The sequence below is a fragment of the Oncorhynchus masou genome, chromosome 12 (assembly GCF_036934945.1).
Source record: "Oncorhynchus masou masou isolate Uvic2021 chromosome 12, UVic_Omas_1.1, whole genome shotgun sequence".
NCBI lineage: Eukaryota > Metazoa > Chordata > Actinopteri > Salmoniformes > Salmonidae > Oncorhynchus > Oncorhynchus masou.
The window spans coordinates 60,927,411-60,942,347 of NC_088223.1; the positions used below are offsets into that span (position 1 = coordinate 60,927,411).

At 44.9% G+C, this 14,937-nt stretch overlaps 1 protein-coding gene across 1 annotated transcript; it reads left to right on the forward strand.

The window, feature by feature from the left end:
- The first annotated feature begins 691 nt into the window (after window positions 1–691).
- LOC135550553 (reticulon-1-A-like) lies at window positions 692–14,317 on the forward strand. The gene is made up of 7 exons (XM_064981478.1): window positions 692–777; window positions 12,465–12,675; window positions 12,932–13,070; window positions 13,366–13,435; window positions 13,666–13,712; window positions 13,830–13,888; window positions 14,102–14,317. The coding sequence occupies exons 1-7, from the start codon at window positions 765–767 to the stop codon at window positions 14,214–14,216; spliced, it is 654 nt and encodes a 217-aa protein (XP_064837550.1). The 5' UTR covers window positions 692–764; the 3' UTR covers window positions 14,217–14,317.
- Window positions 14,318–14,937: the final 620 nt, after the last annotated feature.

Below are 14,937 nucleotides of genomic sequence, written 5' to 3' on the forward strand. Positions count from 1 at the left end.
AACGGAACAGATTTGAATGACTAGTTACAGTGATTGTAAGTGATTAGACTGTACTCAGCAGTAATTAGAGAGAGGAGTTTTAAACTGACCTAAATCTACAGCACAACAATTTTTTGATTTGTGAGATTTATGTGAAAACGCATGATGATTTGTACTAGAACACAGTAATGATGGAGAACCTTATTTTGTGTCTTCATGCGAGTGCTTTTCTATATGAATGTAACACGAGGGATTTGTATTATTTGGGCTATGTATTCTTCAAATCCTAATCAATCAACCTGTAAGTCCTATAAGGATTAAATGACAATACATAAATACTAACCTCTGGTGTGATCTAATAGAGTGGTAGGCCTACTTTGAAAACCTGTTCCTTTGATTGACTGAGGGGTTTTGTTTTGCATAACAGACAGGCCAATGAACCAAGGATCTCTCTGGAGACCAAGGAACTGTCTGCACTAAAACACATACTGACGTCTCAGGTTCCCCAAGTTACGTGAATGTGGGTTTGTGTGTTAGTGTGTGTGGGTGTTTTTGTGTGTCTGTGTGTGTCTGTGTGTGTGCGTGTGCACGTGCGTGTGTGCCCTCAAAGAGGGGGTATCCAATTGGCAGGATAAAAGTAGGCCAGCCGGGCCCTGTACTGCTGACAGGGATGGTAAGGACAAAAAAAGATCCTAGCGAGGGCCATAGGAGTGCAGGGGGTCTAGGAGATTAGTGAGCAGCAGAGTAAGCTAGTGGGGTGGTTTGCAGAGTGATCCGCTGCCGAAATGGCCACCAAAGGTAAGACGGTGTAAATGTGTGACTTTGCCTTAGGTGGCCTCTGTGTATGGGCTGATGTGACCAGGTGGCTGTGGGACCAGTGAGAGGAGAGAAGGACTCCTCTGTGATCCCATGCCCACCTCAGGGGCTCTACTAATGGGCAGGTGGGCAGGAAGATTAGTTCTAATCAGGTCACTGATATAGGCAAAGAGACCTATAGTTTGTGGAGAGAGGGATAGACAACAAAATCAAAACAAGTTGCTGACAGAATGTGGCTTAGCAAGCCTCTTTCTCCTGATCTGTCTTTGAGGAGTGATTACTCGTCAAATATTTTATCTGTTTTGGCCATGTTGGTGAATCATTATGGGCACAGCTGCTGGGTATTTAGGGTTAAGGGTTGGGGTATAGGAGGGAACTCGGCTCTATCTGTGAGCCTGGATGTTAGTTTGAATCAGATCATTTCCCCTATAAATTTACACTTGTTAGTGTTAGTGGGTTCATTGGGAGTTTCAGCTGCTGCCGAAAGGACTCTTCAGCTTTACTGCAGATCTGCTGTGCGTTTGCACAATCTACTTAATGCATTGTGTATGTGTATGTGTGTGTGTGTGTGTGTGTGTGTGTGTGTGTGTGTGTGTGTGTGTGTGTGTTTGTGTCTCCTAACTACCCTAAGAGGTCATGTGTTGTGAACAGAACCATAAATACAGTACATGTCTCTGTAAGCTATGTGTTGTGTACGTGTGGCATATGGAGTGGAGACCATATATCTTCAACTCGCCTGTTGACGTTTGTTAATTCAAGAAGCATATAGGCTACTGGTACTGTAGGCATTAGACACACAATGAACAAGCCATAAGTTCAAGTTCAAGTTTGTTTATTCGTCATATACAGTGGGGCAAAAAAGTATTTAGTCAGCCACCAATTGTGCAAGTTCTCCCACTTAAAAAGATGAGAGGCCTGTAATTTTCATCATAGGTACACTTCAACTATGACAGGCAAAATGAGAAAAAAAATCCAGAAAATCACATTGTAGGATTTTTAATGAATTTATTTGCAATTATGGTGGAAAATAAGTATTTGGTCACCTACAAACAAGCAAGATTTCTGTCTCTCACAGACCTGTAACTTCTTCTTTAAGAGGCTCCTCTGTCCTCCACTCATTACCTGTATTACTGGCACCTGTTTGAACTTGTTATCAGTATAAAAGACACCTGTCCACAACCTCAAACAGTCCCACTCCAAACTCCACTATGGCCAAGACCAACGAGCTGTCAAAGGACACCAGAAACAAAATTGTAGACCAACACCAGGCTGGGAAGACTGAATCTGCAATAGGTAAGCAGCTTGGTTTGAAGAAATCAACTGTGGGAGCAATTATTAGGAAATGGAAGACATACAAGACCACTGATAATCTCCCTCGATCTGGGGCTCCACGCAATATCTCGCCCCGTGGGGTCAAAATGATCACAAGAACGGTGAGCAAAAATCCCAGAACCACACGGGGAGACCTCGTGAATGACCTGCAGAAAGTTGGGACCAAAGTAACAAAGCCTACCATCAGTAACACACTACGCCGCCAGGGACTCAAATCCTGCAGTGCCAGACGTGTCCCCCTGCTTAAGCCAGTACATGTCCAGGCCCGTTTGAAGTTTACTAGAGAGCATTTGGATGATCCAGAAGAAGATTGGGAGAATGTCATATGGTCAGATGAAACCAAAATATAACTTGTTGGTAAAAACTCAACTCGTCGTGTTTGGAGGACATAGAATGCTGAGTTGCATCCAAAGAACACCATGCCTACTGTGAAGCATGGGGGTGGAAACATCATGCTTTGGGCATGTTTTTAGCTTAGCTTGAAGCTAGCCCGGCCAGAACTCCTGTGCTACCACCGAAGCGTACTCCTGGGCTACAATATCAGGACCCACGACCGGTCTATCGATGTCACCGCATGAAGAGGCATAAACAGACTCAACCCCTTGCTATCTGCTTGCTTGCTAATTCGGCCTGCTAACTGCTAGCTTGCTCAGCCCCTGTCTGCTGACTGCTAGCTTGTTTAGCCCCGGCCTACTAACTGTTAGCTTGTTAGCACAGGCCTGCTAACTGTCTGAATCGCCGCGTCCCCAGCCAGCGCAACCACTCACCGGACCCATATTTACTTTCAATATCTTTTTCGATTTTTAATTCGATTATACCTCCCGGTAACCTGCCTCACCCAATGTGATACGGAATCTGCTGTTATTTTTAATTTTTAGAACACATTCAAGAACCTCCAGAAGCTTACCAGCTAACTAGCTACAAGCTATTTAGCCATGGTTAGCCACTGCTAGCGGCTTTACCTTCTGCACAGCCAGCCAGTTTTTATTTACCTGGATAATACTCGCCAGTCCAGCTTCCCTGCCCCATCCACCGCTGCCCCCTGGACACTGATCACTTGGCTACATAGCTGATGCATGCTGGATTGTCCATTAATCACGGTACTCCATTCTGCTTGTTTATGTTTTATCTGTCGGCCCCAGCCGCACTCAGGCTCTGTGTGTAGTTAATCCGACCCTCCCTGCTTAGTCAACGCCATTTTACCTGCTGTTGTTGTGCTAGCTGATTAGCTGTTGTTGTCTCACCTACTGTTTTAGCTAGCTCTCCCAATTCAACACCCGTGATTACTGTATGCCTCGCTGTATGTCTCAATCAAATGTCAATATGCCTTGTATACTGTTGTTCAGGTTAGTTATCATTGTTTTAGTTTACAATGGAGCCCCTAGTTCCACTCTTCATACCCCTGATACCCCCTTTGTCCCACCTCCCACACATGCGGTGACCTCACTCATTACAACCAGCATGTCCAGAGATACAACCTCTCTCATCATCACCCAGTGCCTGGGCTTACCTCCGCTGTACCCGCACCCCACCATACCCCTGTCTGCGCATTATGCCCTAAATATATTCTACCATGCCCAGAAATCTGCTCCTTTTATTCTTTGTCCACAACGCTCTAGGCGACCAGTTTTGATAGCCTTTAGCAGCACCCTCATACTACTCCTCCTCTGTTCCGCGGGTGATGTGGAGGTAAACCCAGGCCCTGCATGTCCCCAGGCACCCTCATTTGTTTACTTCTGTGATCAAAAAAGCCTTGGTTTCATGCATGTCAAAATCAGAAGCCTCCTCCCTAAGTTTGTTTTACTCACTGCTTTAGCACACTCTGCTGACCCTGATGTCCTTGCTGTGTCTGAATCCTGGCTCAGGAAGGCCACCAAAAATTCTGAGATTTCCATACCCAACTATAACATTTTCCGTCAAGATAGAACTGCCAAAGGGGGAGGAGTTGCAGTCTACTGCAGAGATAGCCTGCAAAGTAATGTCATACTTTCCAGGTCCATACCCAAACAGTTCGAACTACTAATCTTAAAAATGACTCTCTCCAGAAATAAGTCTCTCACTGTTGCCACCTGCTACCGACCCCCCTCAGCTCCCAGCTGTGCCCTGGACACCATTTGTGAATTGATCGCCCCCCATCTAGCTTCAGAGTTTGTTCTGTTAGGTGACCTAAACTGGGATATGCTTAACACCCCGGCAGTCCTACAATCTAAGCTAGATGCCCTCAATCGCACACAAATCATCAAGCAACCCACCAGATACAACCCTAAATCTGTAAACAAGAGCACACTCATAGATGTCATCCTGACCAACTGGCCCTCCAAATACACCTCCGCCGTCTTCAACCAGGATCTCAGCAATCACTGCCTCATTGCCTGTATCCGCTACGGAGCTGCAGTCAAACGACCACCCCTCATCACTGTCAAACGCTCCCTAAAACACTTCTGTGAGCAGGCCTTTCTAATCGACCTGGCCCGGGTATCCTGGAAGGACATTGACCTCATCCCGTCAGTTGAGGATGCCTGGTCATTCTTTAAAAGTAACTTCCTCACCATTTTAGATAAGCATGCTCCGTTCAAAAAATGCAGAACTAAGAACAGATATAGCCCTTGGTTCACTCCAGACCTGACTGCCCTCGACCAGCACAAAAACATCCTGTGGCGGACTGCAATAGCATCGAATAGTCCCCGCGATATGCAACTGTTCAGGGAAGTCAGGAACAGATACACGCAGTCAGTCAGGAAAGCTAAGGCCAGCTTCTTCAGGCAGAAATTTGCATCCTGTAGCTCCAACTCCAAAAGGTTCTCGGACACTGTGAAGTCCATGGAGAACAAGAGCACCTCCTCCCAGCTGCCCACTGCACTGAGGCTAGGTAACACGGTCACCACCGATAACTCCATGATTATCGAAAACTTCAACAAGCATTTCTCAACGGCTGGCCATGCCTTCCGCCTGGCTACTCCAACCTCGGCCAACAGTTCCGCCCCCCCCGCAGCTAATCGCCCTTCTGAAAGAGCTGCAAAACCTGGACCCGTACAAATCAGCTGGGCTTGACAATCTGGACCCTCTATTTCTGAAACTATCCGCCGCCATTGTCGCAACCCCTATTACCAGCCTGTTCAACCTCTCTTTCATATCGTCTGAGATCCCCAAGGATTGGAAAGCTGCCGCAGTCATCCCCCTCTTCAAAGGGGGAGACACCCTGGACCCAAACTGTTACAGACCTATATCCATCCTGCCCTGCATATCTAAGGTCTTCGAAAACCAAGTCAACAAACAGGTCACTGACCATCTCGAATCACACCGTACCTTCTCCGCTGTGCAATCTGGTTTCCGAGCCGGTCACGGGTGCACCTCAGCCATGCTCAAGGTACTAAACAATATCATAACGGCCATCGATAAAAGACAGTACTGTGCAGCCGTCTTCATCGACCTTGCCAAGGCTTTCGACTCTGTCAATCACCATATTCTTATCGGCAGACTCAGTAGCCTTGGTTTTTCTGATGACTGCCTTGCCTGGTTCACCAACTACTTTGCAGACAGAGTGCAGTGTGTCAAATCGGAGGGCATGCTGTCCGGTCCTCTGGCAGTCTCTATGGGGGTGCCACAGGGTTCAATTCTCGGGCCGACTCTTTTCTCTGTATATATCAATGATGTTGCTCTTGCTGCAGGCAATTCCTTGATCCACCTCTACGCAGTCGACACCATTCTATATACTTCCGGCCCGTCCTTGGACACTGTGCTATCTAACCTCCAAACAAGCTTCAATGCAATACAACACTCCTTCCGTGGCCTCCAACTGCTCTTAAACGCTAGTAAAACCAAATGCATGCTTTTCAACCGTTCGCTGCCTGCACCCGCACGCCTGACTAGTATCACCACCCTGGATGGTTCCGACCTTGAATATGTGGACATCTATAAGTACCTAGGTGTCTGGCTAGACTGTAAACTCTCCTTCCAGACTCATATCAAACATCTCCAATCGAAAATCAAATCAAGAGTCGGCTTTCTATTCCGCAACAAAGCCTCCTTCACTCACGCCACCAAACTTACCCTAGTAAAACTGACTATCCTACCGATCCTCGACTTTGGGGACGTCATCTACAAAATAGCTTCCAACACTCCTCAGCAAACTGGATGCAGTTTATCACAGTGCCATCCGTTTTGTCACTAAAGCACATTATACCACCCACCACTGCGACTTGTATGCTTTAGTCGGCTGGCCCTCGCTACATATTCGGCGCCAGACCCACTGGTTCCAGGTCATCTACAAGTCCATGCTAGGTAAAGCTCCGCCTTATCTCAGTTCACTGGTCACGATGGCAACACCCACCCATAGCACGCGCTCCAGCAGGTGTATCTCACTGATCATCCCTAAAGCCAACACCTCATTTGGCCGCCTTTCGTTCCAGTTCTCTGCTGCCTGTGACTGGAACGATTTGCAAAAATCGCTGAAGTTGGAGACTTTTATCTCCCTCACCAACTTCAAACATCTGCTATCTGAGCAGCTAACCAATCGCTGCAGCTGTACATAGTCTTATCGGTAAATAGTCCACCCAATTTTACCTACCTCATCCCCATACTGTTTTTATTTATTTACTTTTCTGCTCTTTTGCACACCAATATCTCTACCTGTACATGACCATCTGATCATTTATCACTCCAGTGTTAATCTGCAAAATTGTAATTATTTGCCTACCTCCTCATGCCTTTTGCACACAATGTATATAGACTCTTTTTTTTCTACTGTGTTATTGACTTGTTTATTGTTTACTCCATGTGTAACTCTGTGTTGTCTGTTCACACTGCTATGCTGTATCTTGGCCAGGTCGCAGTTGCAAATGAGAACTTGTTCTCAACTAGCCTACCTGGTTAAATAAAGGTGAAATTTAAAAAAAAATTTAAAAAAAAATTCTGCAAAGGGACCAGGACGACTGATCCGTGTAAAGGAAAGAATGAATAGGGCCATGTATCGTGTGATTTTGAGTGAAAACCTCCTTCCATCAGCAAGGGCATTGAAGATGAAACGTTGCTGGGTCTTTCAGCATGACAACGATCCCAAACACACCCCCCGGGCAATGAAGGAGTGGCTTCGTAAGATGCATTTCAAGGTCCTGGAGTGGCCTAGCCAATCTCCAGATCTCAACCCCATAGAAAATCTTTGGAGGGAGTTGAAAGTCCTAGAGGAGTGCTCTCGAGGAGCTCTGCATAGAGGAATGGGCCAAAATACCAGCAACAGTGTGTGAAAACCTTGTGAAGACTTACAGAAAACGTTTGACCTCTATCATTGCCAACAAAGGGTATATAACAAAGTATTGAGATAAACTTTTGTTATTGACCAAATACTTATTTTCCACCATAATTTGCAAATAAATTCATTAAAAATCCTACAATGTGATTTTTCTGGATTTTTTTTCTAATTTTGTCTGACATAGTTGAAGTGTACCCTATGATGAAAATTACAGGCCTCTCTCATCTTTTTAAGTGGGAGAACTTGCACAATTGGTGGCTGACTAAATACTTTTTTGCCCCACAAAAGTACACAGTGGAGTACACAGTGCAATGATTTACACAACGAGTAACGATAACTTGGCTACATACACAGGATACCTGTACCGAGTCAACTTGCAGGGGTACAAGGTAATTGAGGTAGATTTGTACATACAGTGCATTCAGAAAGTATTCAGACGCCTTGACATTTTTTGTTAGGTTACAGCTTTATTCTAAAATTGATTAAATTGTTTTTTCCCCCCCTCATCAATCTACACACAATACCTCATAATGGCAAAACAAAAACTGTTTTTAGAAATCTTTGCTAACAAAAAACAAAAATCACATTTACATAAGTATTCAAACCTTTTACTCAGTACTTTGCTGAAGCACCTTTGGCAGCAAATACAGCCTTGGGTCTTCTTGTGTATGACGCTACAAGCTTGGCAAACCTGTATTTGGGGAGTTTCTCCCATTCTTCTCTGCAAATCCTCTCAAGCTCTGTCAGGTTGGATGGGGAGCGTCGCTGCACAGCTATTTTCAGGTCTCTCCAGAGATGTTCGATCGGGCTCAAGTCGGGGCTCTGGCTAGGCCACTCAAGGACATTCAGAAACTTGTCCCGAAGCCGCTCCTGCATTGTCTTGGCTGTGTGCTTAGGGTTGTTGTCCTATTGGAAGATTAACTTTCTTCCCAGTCTGAGGTCCTGAGTGCTCTGGAGCATGTTTTCATCAAGTATCTCTCTGTACTTTGCTCTGTTCATCTTTCCCTCAATCCTGACTTGTCTCCTAGTCCCTGCCGCTGAAAACCATCCCCACATCATGATGCTGCCACCACCATGCTTCACCGTAGGGATGAGGTCAGGTTTACTTCCAGACATGATGCTTGGCATTCAGGCCAAATAGTTCAATCTTGGTTTCATCAGACCAGAGAATCTTGGTTGTCATGGTCTGAGCGTCTTTAGGTGACTTTTGGCAAACTCCATATGGGCTGTCATGTGCCTTTTACTGAGGAGTGGCTTCTATCTGGCCACTCTACTGTAAAGGCCTGATTGGTGGAGTGCTGAAGAGATGGTTGTCCTTCTGGAAGGTTCTCCCATCTCCACAGAGGAACTCTAGAGCTCTGTCAGACCATCGGGTTCTTGGTCACCTCCCTGACTAAGGCCCTTCTCACCCGATTGCTCAGTTTAGTAGGCCGGACAGCTCTAGGAAGAGTCTTGTGTTCTTGGGGACCTTCAATGCTGCAGAAATAGTTTGGTACCCTTCCCCAGATCTGTGCCACAACACAAACCTGCCACAAGTCTTCTTTGGTATGACTCTACATGCTTGGCACAATCCTGTCTCTGAGCTCTACGAACAATTCCTTTGACCGTCAACTGTTGGACCTTAAATAGACAGACTCCAATTAAAAAGTTGTAGAAACATCTCAAGGATGATCAATGGAAACAGGATGCACCTGAGCTCAATTTTGAGTTTCATAACAAAGGGTTTGAATATTTATATAGATCAATTAGTAGATTACCGAGGATTGTTTTCTTTCATCCATTTTAGTATAAGGCTAAAACGTATGAAAATGTGGGAGAAGTCAAGAGATCTTTGTCTTGCTGACGTTGAGGGAGGGTCTGTCTGATCGTTGTCAGTGATCAGGCCTACCACCATTGTGTCCTTAGCAAACATAATGATGGTGTTGGAGTCGTGCGCAGCCACACAGTCGTGGGTGAACAGGGAGTACAGGATGGGACTAAGAACGCACCCCTGAGGGGCCCCCCATGTCAGCGTGGCGGATGTGTTGTTGCCTACCCTCACCACCTGGGGGAGGGCCATCAGGAACTCCAAGATCCAATTGCAGAGGGAGGTGTTTAGTCCCAGGGTCCTTACCTTAGTGATGAGCTTGGAGGGCATTATGGTGTTGAACGCTGAGCTGTAGTCAATGAACAGTATTCTCACATAGGTGTTCCTCTTGTCCAGGTGGGAAAGGGCAGTGTGGAGTGCAATAAATATTGTGTTATCTGTGGATGTGTTGGGGTGGTTTGCGAATTGGAGTGGCTCCAGGGTGTTTGAGATGATAGTGTTGATGTGAGCCATGACCAGCCTTTCAAATAATTTCATGGCTACAGATGTGAGTGCTACGCTAGGCGTTCTTGCGCACAGACTATGGTGGTCTGCTTGAAACATGTAGGTATTACAGACTGGTTCAGGGAGAGGTTGAAAATGTTAGTGAAGACACTTGCCAGCTGGGTACGCATGCTCTGAGTACACGTCCTGGTAACCTGGCCCTGCGGTCTTGTGAATGTTAACCTATTTACAGGACTTACTCACATCGGCTACAGAGATCACACAGTCGTCCGGAACAGCTGGTGATCTCATGCATTGTTCAGTGTTGCTTGCCTCGAAGCAAGTATAGAAGGCATTTAGCTTGTCTGGTAGGCTAGCGTCACTGGGAAGCTAGCGACTGTGTTTCCATTTGTAATTCATAATAGTTTACAAGCCCTGCCACATCCGACAAGCGTCAGCTGGTGTAGTAAGATTTGATCTTAGTACTATATTGATGCTTTGCCTGTTTGATGGTTCGTCGGAGGGTGAAGCGGGATTTCTTATAAGCGTCCAGATCAGTGTCCTAGTCCTTGAAAGCGGTAACTCTAGCCTTCAGCTCAGTACAGATGTTGCCCGGAATCCATGGGTTCTGATTGGATATGGTATGCTCTGTCACTGTGGGGATGACTTTGTTGATGCACTTATTAATGAAGCCAGTGGCTGATGTGGTAAAATCCTGAATGCCTTCGGGTGAATCACGGAACATATTTCAGTCTACGCCAGCGAAATAGTCCTGTAGCTTATTGTGTGCATCACTGGTAAGTCCTGTTTGAGTTTCTGCTTGTAAGCAGAATGAGGATAGAGAAATATAGGATAAAATGAAAACTCAGTGACATCAAATAGAACAGAATATAATTAAGCAATAAGGCCCGAGGGGGTATGGAGTATGGCCAGTATACTACGGCTAAGGGCTGTTCTTACGCACGACGCAATGCGGAATGCATGGATACAGCCCTTAGTCGTGCTTTATTGGCCCTACTGTATACCACAAAGCACTGAGGTGCCATATTATATTAATTATAATAATTATATTATTGCTAAATTACTATTCTATTTGATCTCGTTGAGTTTTATTTGTTCAACTAAACAGGTTACCAACATAATTAGAACAGTAAACAAGCATTTTGCGTTATACCAATGGTATATTTAAGCAATAAGGCCCGAGTAGGTCTGGTACATGGCCAATATATTACGGTCTTCAACTAATCAGCATTCAGGGCTCGAACCAACCAGTTTATAGTCTGTTATAAACTGGGTGGTTCGAGTCCTGAAGGCTGATTGGCTGAAAGCTGTGGTATATCAGACCGTATACCACAGGTGACAAAACTTTTATTTTTACTGCTCTAATTACATTGGTAACCAGTTTATAATAGCAATAGGGCACCTCGGGATTTATGGTACATGGCTAATATACCACGGCTAAGGGCTGTATACAGGCACTCCGCGCTGTGTCGTGCGTAAGAACAGACCTTAGCCGATGTATATTGGCCATATACCACACCCCCTCGGGCCTTATTGCTTAAATATGCCATAGCTTTCAGACAATCAGCATCCAGGAGCCAAACTAAATAATATAATATAATACAAGAAGGCACTCAATGAATTAAGACGGCTATGAACAAAATGTGCTGGGGATATCTCCTTTGTAACTCCTTTGTTGTCCTCTTTTAATCCACACTGTCAGTGTTCAACTAATGTAATTGACATATTTCAAACTTGTATTGCCAACAGTCAGGGCTGAGGCGATGGTATCACTGCCCAACGATGTAACTTGTTCCTTAATTATCAAAGACATGTTGCATTTATCCCTTGTTTGACCACAGCATTCACCGCAGTTCCAATATTACAAATGTAGGATCTTAATTTGAACCAGTTTGCTACAGCTGGAAAAGAATCCTGCAGTATTATTATGTGGATTATAATTAATGGACATTTTTGTAGGTGTTGATACATTTTCTGTGAGGGAAAATCAAGTCTGAAATTTCAAAGTGGAAATTACAAACTTCAGAAGCCTTTTTAAACCTCAAATAAACTACAAGCCTGAAATTTCCTGCATTGGGGAAAAGATCATTTGCAACAGGATGGTCAAATTAAGATCCTACATTTGTAGATCACCACCAATCTGGAATAGATATCTAACAAATTAAGACAGCCCAGCTGAAAACAAACACATTAAATATCTAAGATAGACCACTTCTCTTTCCATCTATCTCTATGCATAATTCTATATTAAGAGTGGTTTGAACTTCTCTGTCACTTTTCCTTCCAGGCTTCAGATGAGCTCAATTGCTCTCCATACAATTGTATGATCTTAATTTGAGCACTCTTTAGTCGCTGAGAATTTATCTGCACAGCAGGAAATACAAACGTGTAGTGTATTCAAAGTTTAAAAAGGCTTCTAAAGGTTATAATTTCCACTTTAAAATATCAGACTTGATTTGCCCTAACGAAAAATGCCTCAACCCCTACAAAAAATTTCATTAAGTATAATCCACATTCTAATTAACATTTCCTGTTGCTGCAAGATTATTTTCCTGCTGTTGCAAACTAGCTCAAATTAAGCTCCAACATCTGTAAATCGCTCATCCAGATCAGTCTGAGCACCAGCCCCAACATCCACACTTATTCATCTTTACGACTCATCTATCTCTCCCTTCCATCCACTTGCTGTCCTCCACCACTTACCAATTAATTAATGGATGAATGAATGAATGTATGAATGATCTATACAAACTCCATCCTCTCTCTGTCTCTCTGCAGTAGTGGATCTGATCTACTGGCGGGACGTGGGGAAGACAGGGCTGGTGTTCACAGGGCTGGTGATAGGCCTGGCCAGCCTGTTCCAGCTCAGTGCCATCACCGTGCTGTCCTACCTGTGTATGGCCATCATGTGTCTTACCTTCCCCCTACGCCTCTACTACAAACTCCTAGAGCTGATACGTAAGAACCCTGAAGGAGTGCACCCCTTCCAGTGAGTACAGTTTACAGCAGTTACCATGCTCTAGTTTATATATAGAGAGACATATCATATCACCCTAACAGCCATCTGTGTACACGCACACACGCAGGCACGCACTCAAGCGCACACACACACACACAAACAGCCATCTGTGTATGGCTCTGTGCATCTGTTGGTAGAAAATGCTTCTTAAACTAGGGATGTGTGTGTGTGTGTGTGTGTGTGTGTGTGTGTGTGTGTGTGTGTGTGTGTGTGTGTGTGTTACCAGGTCTTATATAGGAGACGACAGCTCTCTGACAGATGAGGAGACGGTGTTGGTGGTGGAGGAAGTGGTGCTGATGATTGCCTTCGCCATCACGGAGATCAAACGCCTGCTCTTCATCGGCAGCATCATGGACTCCATCAAGGTCAGGGGCCACTGTCAATGTCCCTCTGAAAACGCAAAAAAACTCTGTGTATTACTGTAATTATGTACTATAAAATATGTGTAGGGATTGGGGAAGAAGCTAGAGGTTGAAGTCACACAATCACCAGCACTTGAGTCAGACAACATAACTGGTCCTCCTGAGGGCTTACATCAGCAAGTGGACAGATGCAATATATACAATACATCAACAAAACATACATTGCTTTGTAAACTCACATGCTATCTCTACCTATTCCAAACAATGACAATCTAAACACATGTTTTTCTGTTGTCAGTTTGTGTTGCTGCTGTGCGTGTTGGTCTATGTGGGCATCACGACCAACGGACTGACCCTGGTGATAGTTGGTGAGACCATTCTGATCCACCTCTCTGTCTTAGTATCTTACACCACACCGTCCTACAGCACTACCCTCATACATGATTATGATCTAAATACCATAACATGCTACATTGCTCTCTCTGTTTCATTCATACTTCACTTTCCGCCATCACCTCTGATCTGTCATAAAGTTATATGTAAATAATGTCTGTAACATAGTTTGTTGATCTGATTTCCTTCATTGTCTCTTTTGCAGGTGTCATCTGTGTTTTCTCTCTTCCTCTATTCTACAAACAAATGCAGGTGAGGCAGAGAGCTCCTGCTGTTCACAGACTCTGCTTGTAGATAATTATAATGTAATCCACATCACAGCAGCAACCAAAGGACTGTGTTTAATATGCACTTGTGTTTCGGTGACAGGGTCGGATGAAGAGGATTGGCAATGTGGTCAACGGCCTCCTGAGGAAAATCAAAAGCTTGTAAGTGCTGAACAAGCCTGTTAAAATGACTGATATGACTGTTTTCATTTTTCATATGGCTAATTTCCTTACTAAACCCTACAGGGACATTTAATATTATGTTCTTTAAAACATTCAGCAACTATGCTCAACACATTATAAATATCTCGTAATTTTTGATGCAGTATAAAGTAACTGATTTCCCTCTTTTGACACTCATTTTTGTCTTTGCAGGTTTAAGAGGTTGTGCAGTACACTGAGATCCTCTACTGCGGCTAAACCTGCTCCAACCACTACCCTGACCCCGGTGCCAGCCCTGGCCCCAAAACACAAACAAAAGTCAAAGTGATAAGAAAGAGAAAGGGGGATCTATGGGAAAAGAGGGGGGTCATTCATACGTCTTATCAGACCACCTGGGATTAGGGGCTGGGAAACTCTGACAAGGGGGAGGGGTACAAGGACCTCATGGGGGTGTGACGGGAGGGGGTACAAGGACCTCATGGGGGTGTGACGGGAGGGGGTACAAGGACCTCAAGGGGGTGTGACGCGAGGGGGTACAAGGACCTCATGGGGGTGTGACGGGAGGGGGTACAAGGACCTCATGGGGGTGTGACGGGAGGGGGTACAAGGACCTCATGGGGGTGTGACGGGAGGGGGTACAAGGACCTCATGGGTGTGTGACGGGAGGGGGTACAAGGACCTCATGGGTGTGTGACGGGAGGGGGTACAAGGACCTCATGGGGGAGTGATGGGAGGGGGTACAAGAACCTCATGGGAGTGTGAGTGTTCTTTGGAAGGCTACTGGTGTTTTATATTTCCATTTTCCCATTGTGGTGTCTGTGAATGGGAACAAGATTTCAAATCCAGTGTTTGGTGTTGGTACACTAAAGATGTTTATAGACAAATGCAATGTTTATATGGGAGGGAATTTTCAGTCAAATCTAAAAGACAACTAGTTCACCTTAGGGGGGGGTATATACCACAGAACACTTAAGACCACACAGGGTGAACACTGGCCATCTGACCACATGCCTTATAATTTACTTTGGAAGTGCACTCAAAGCGTAAGA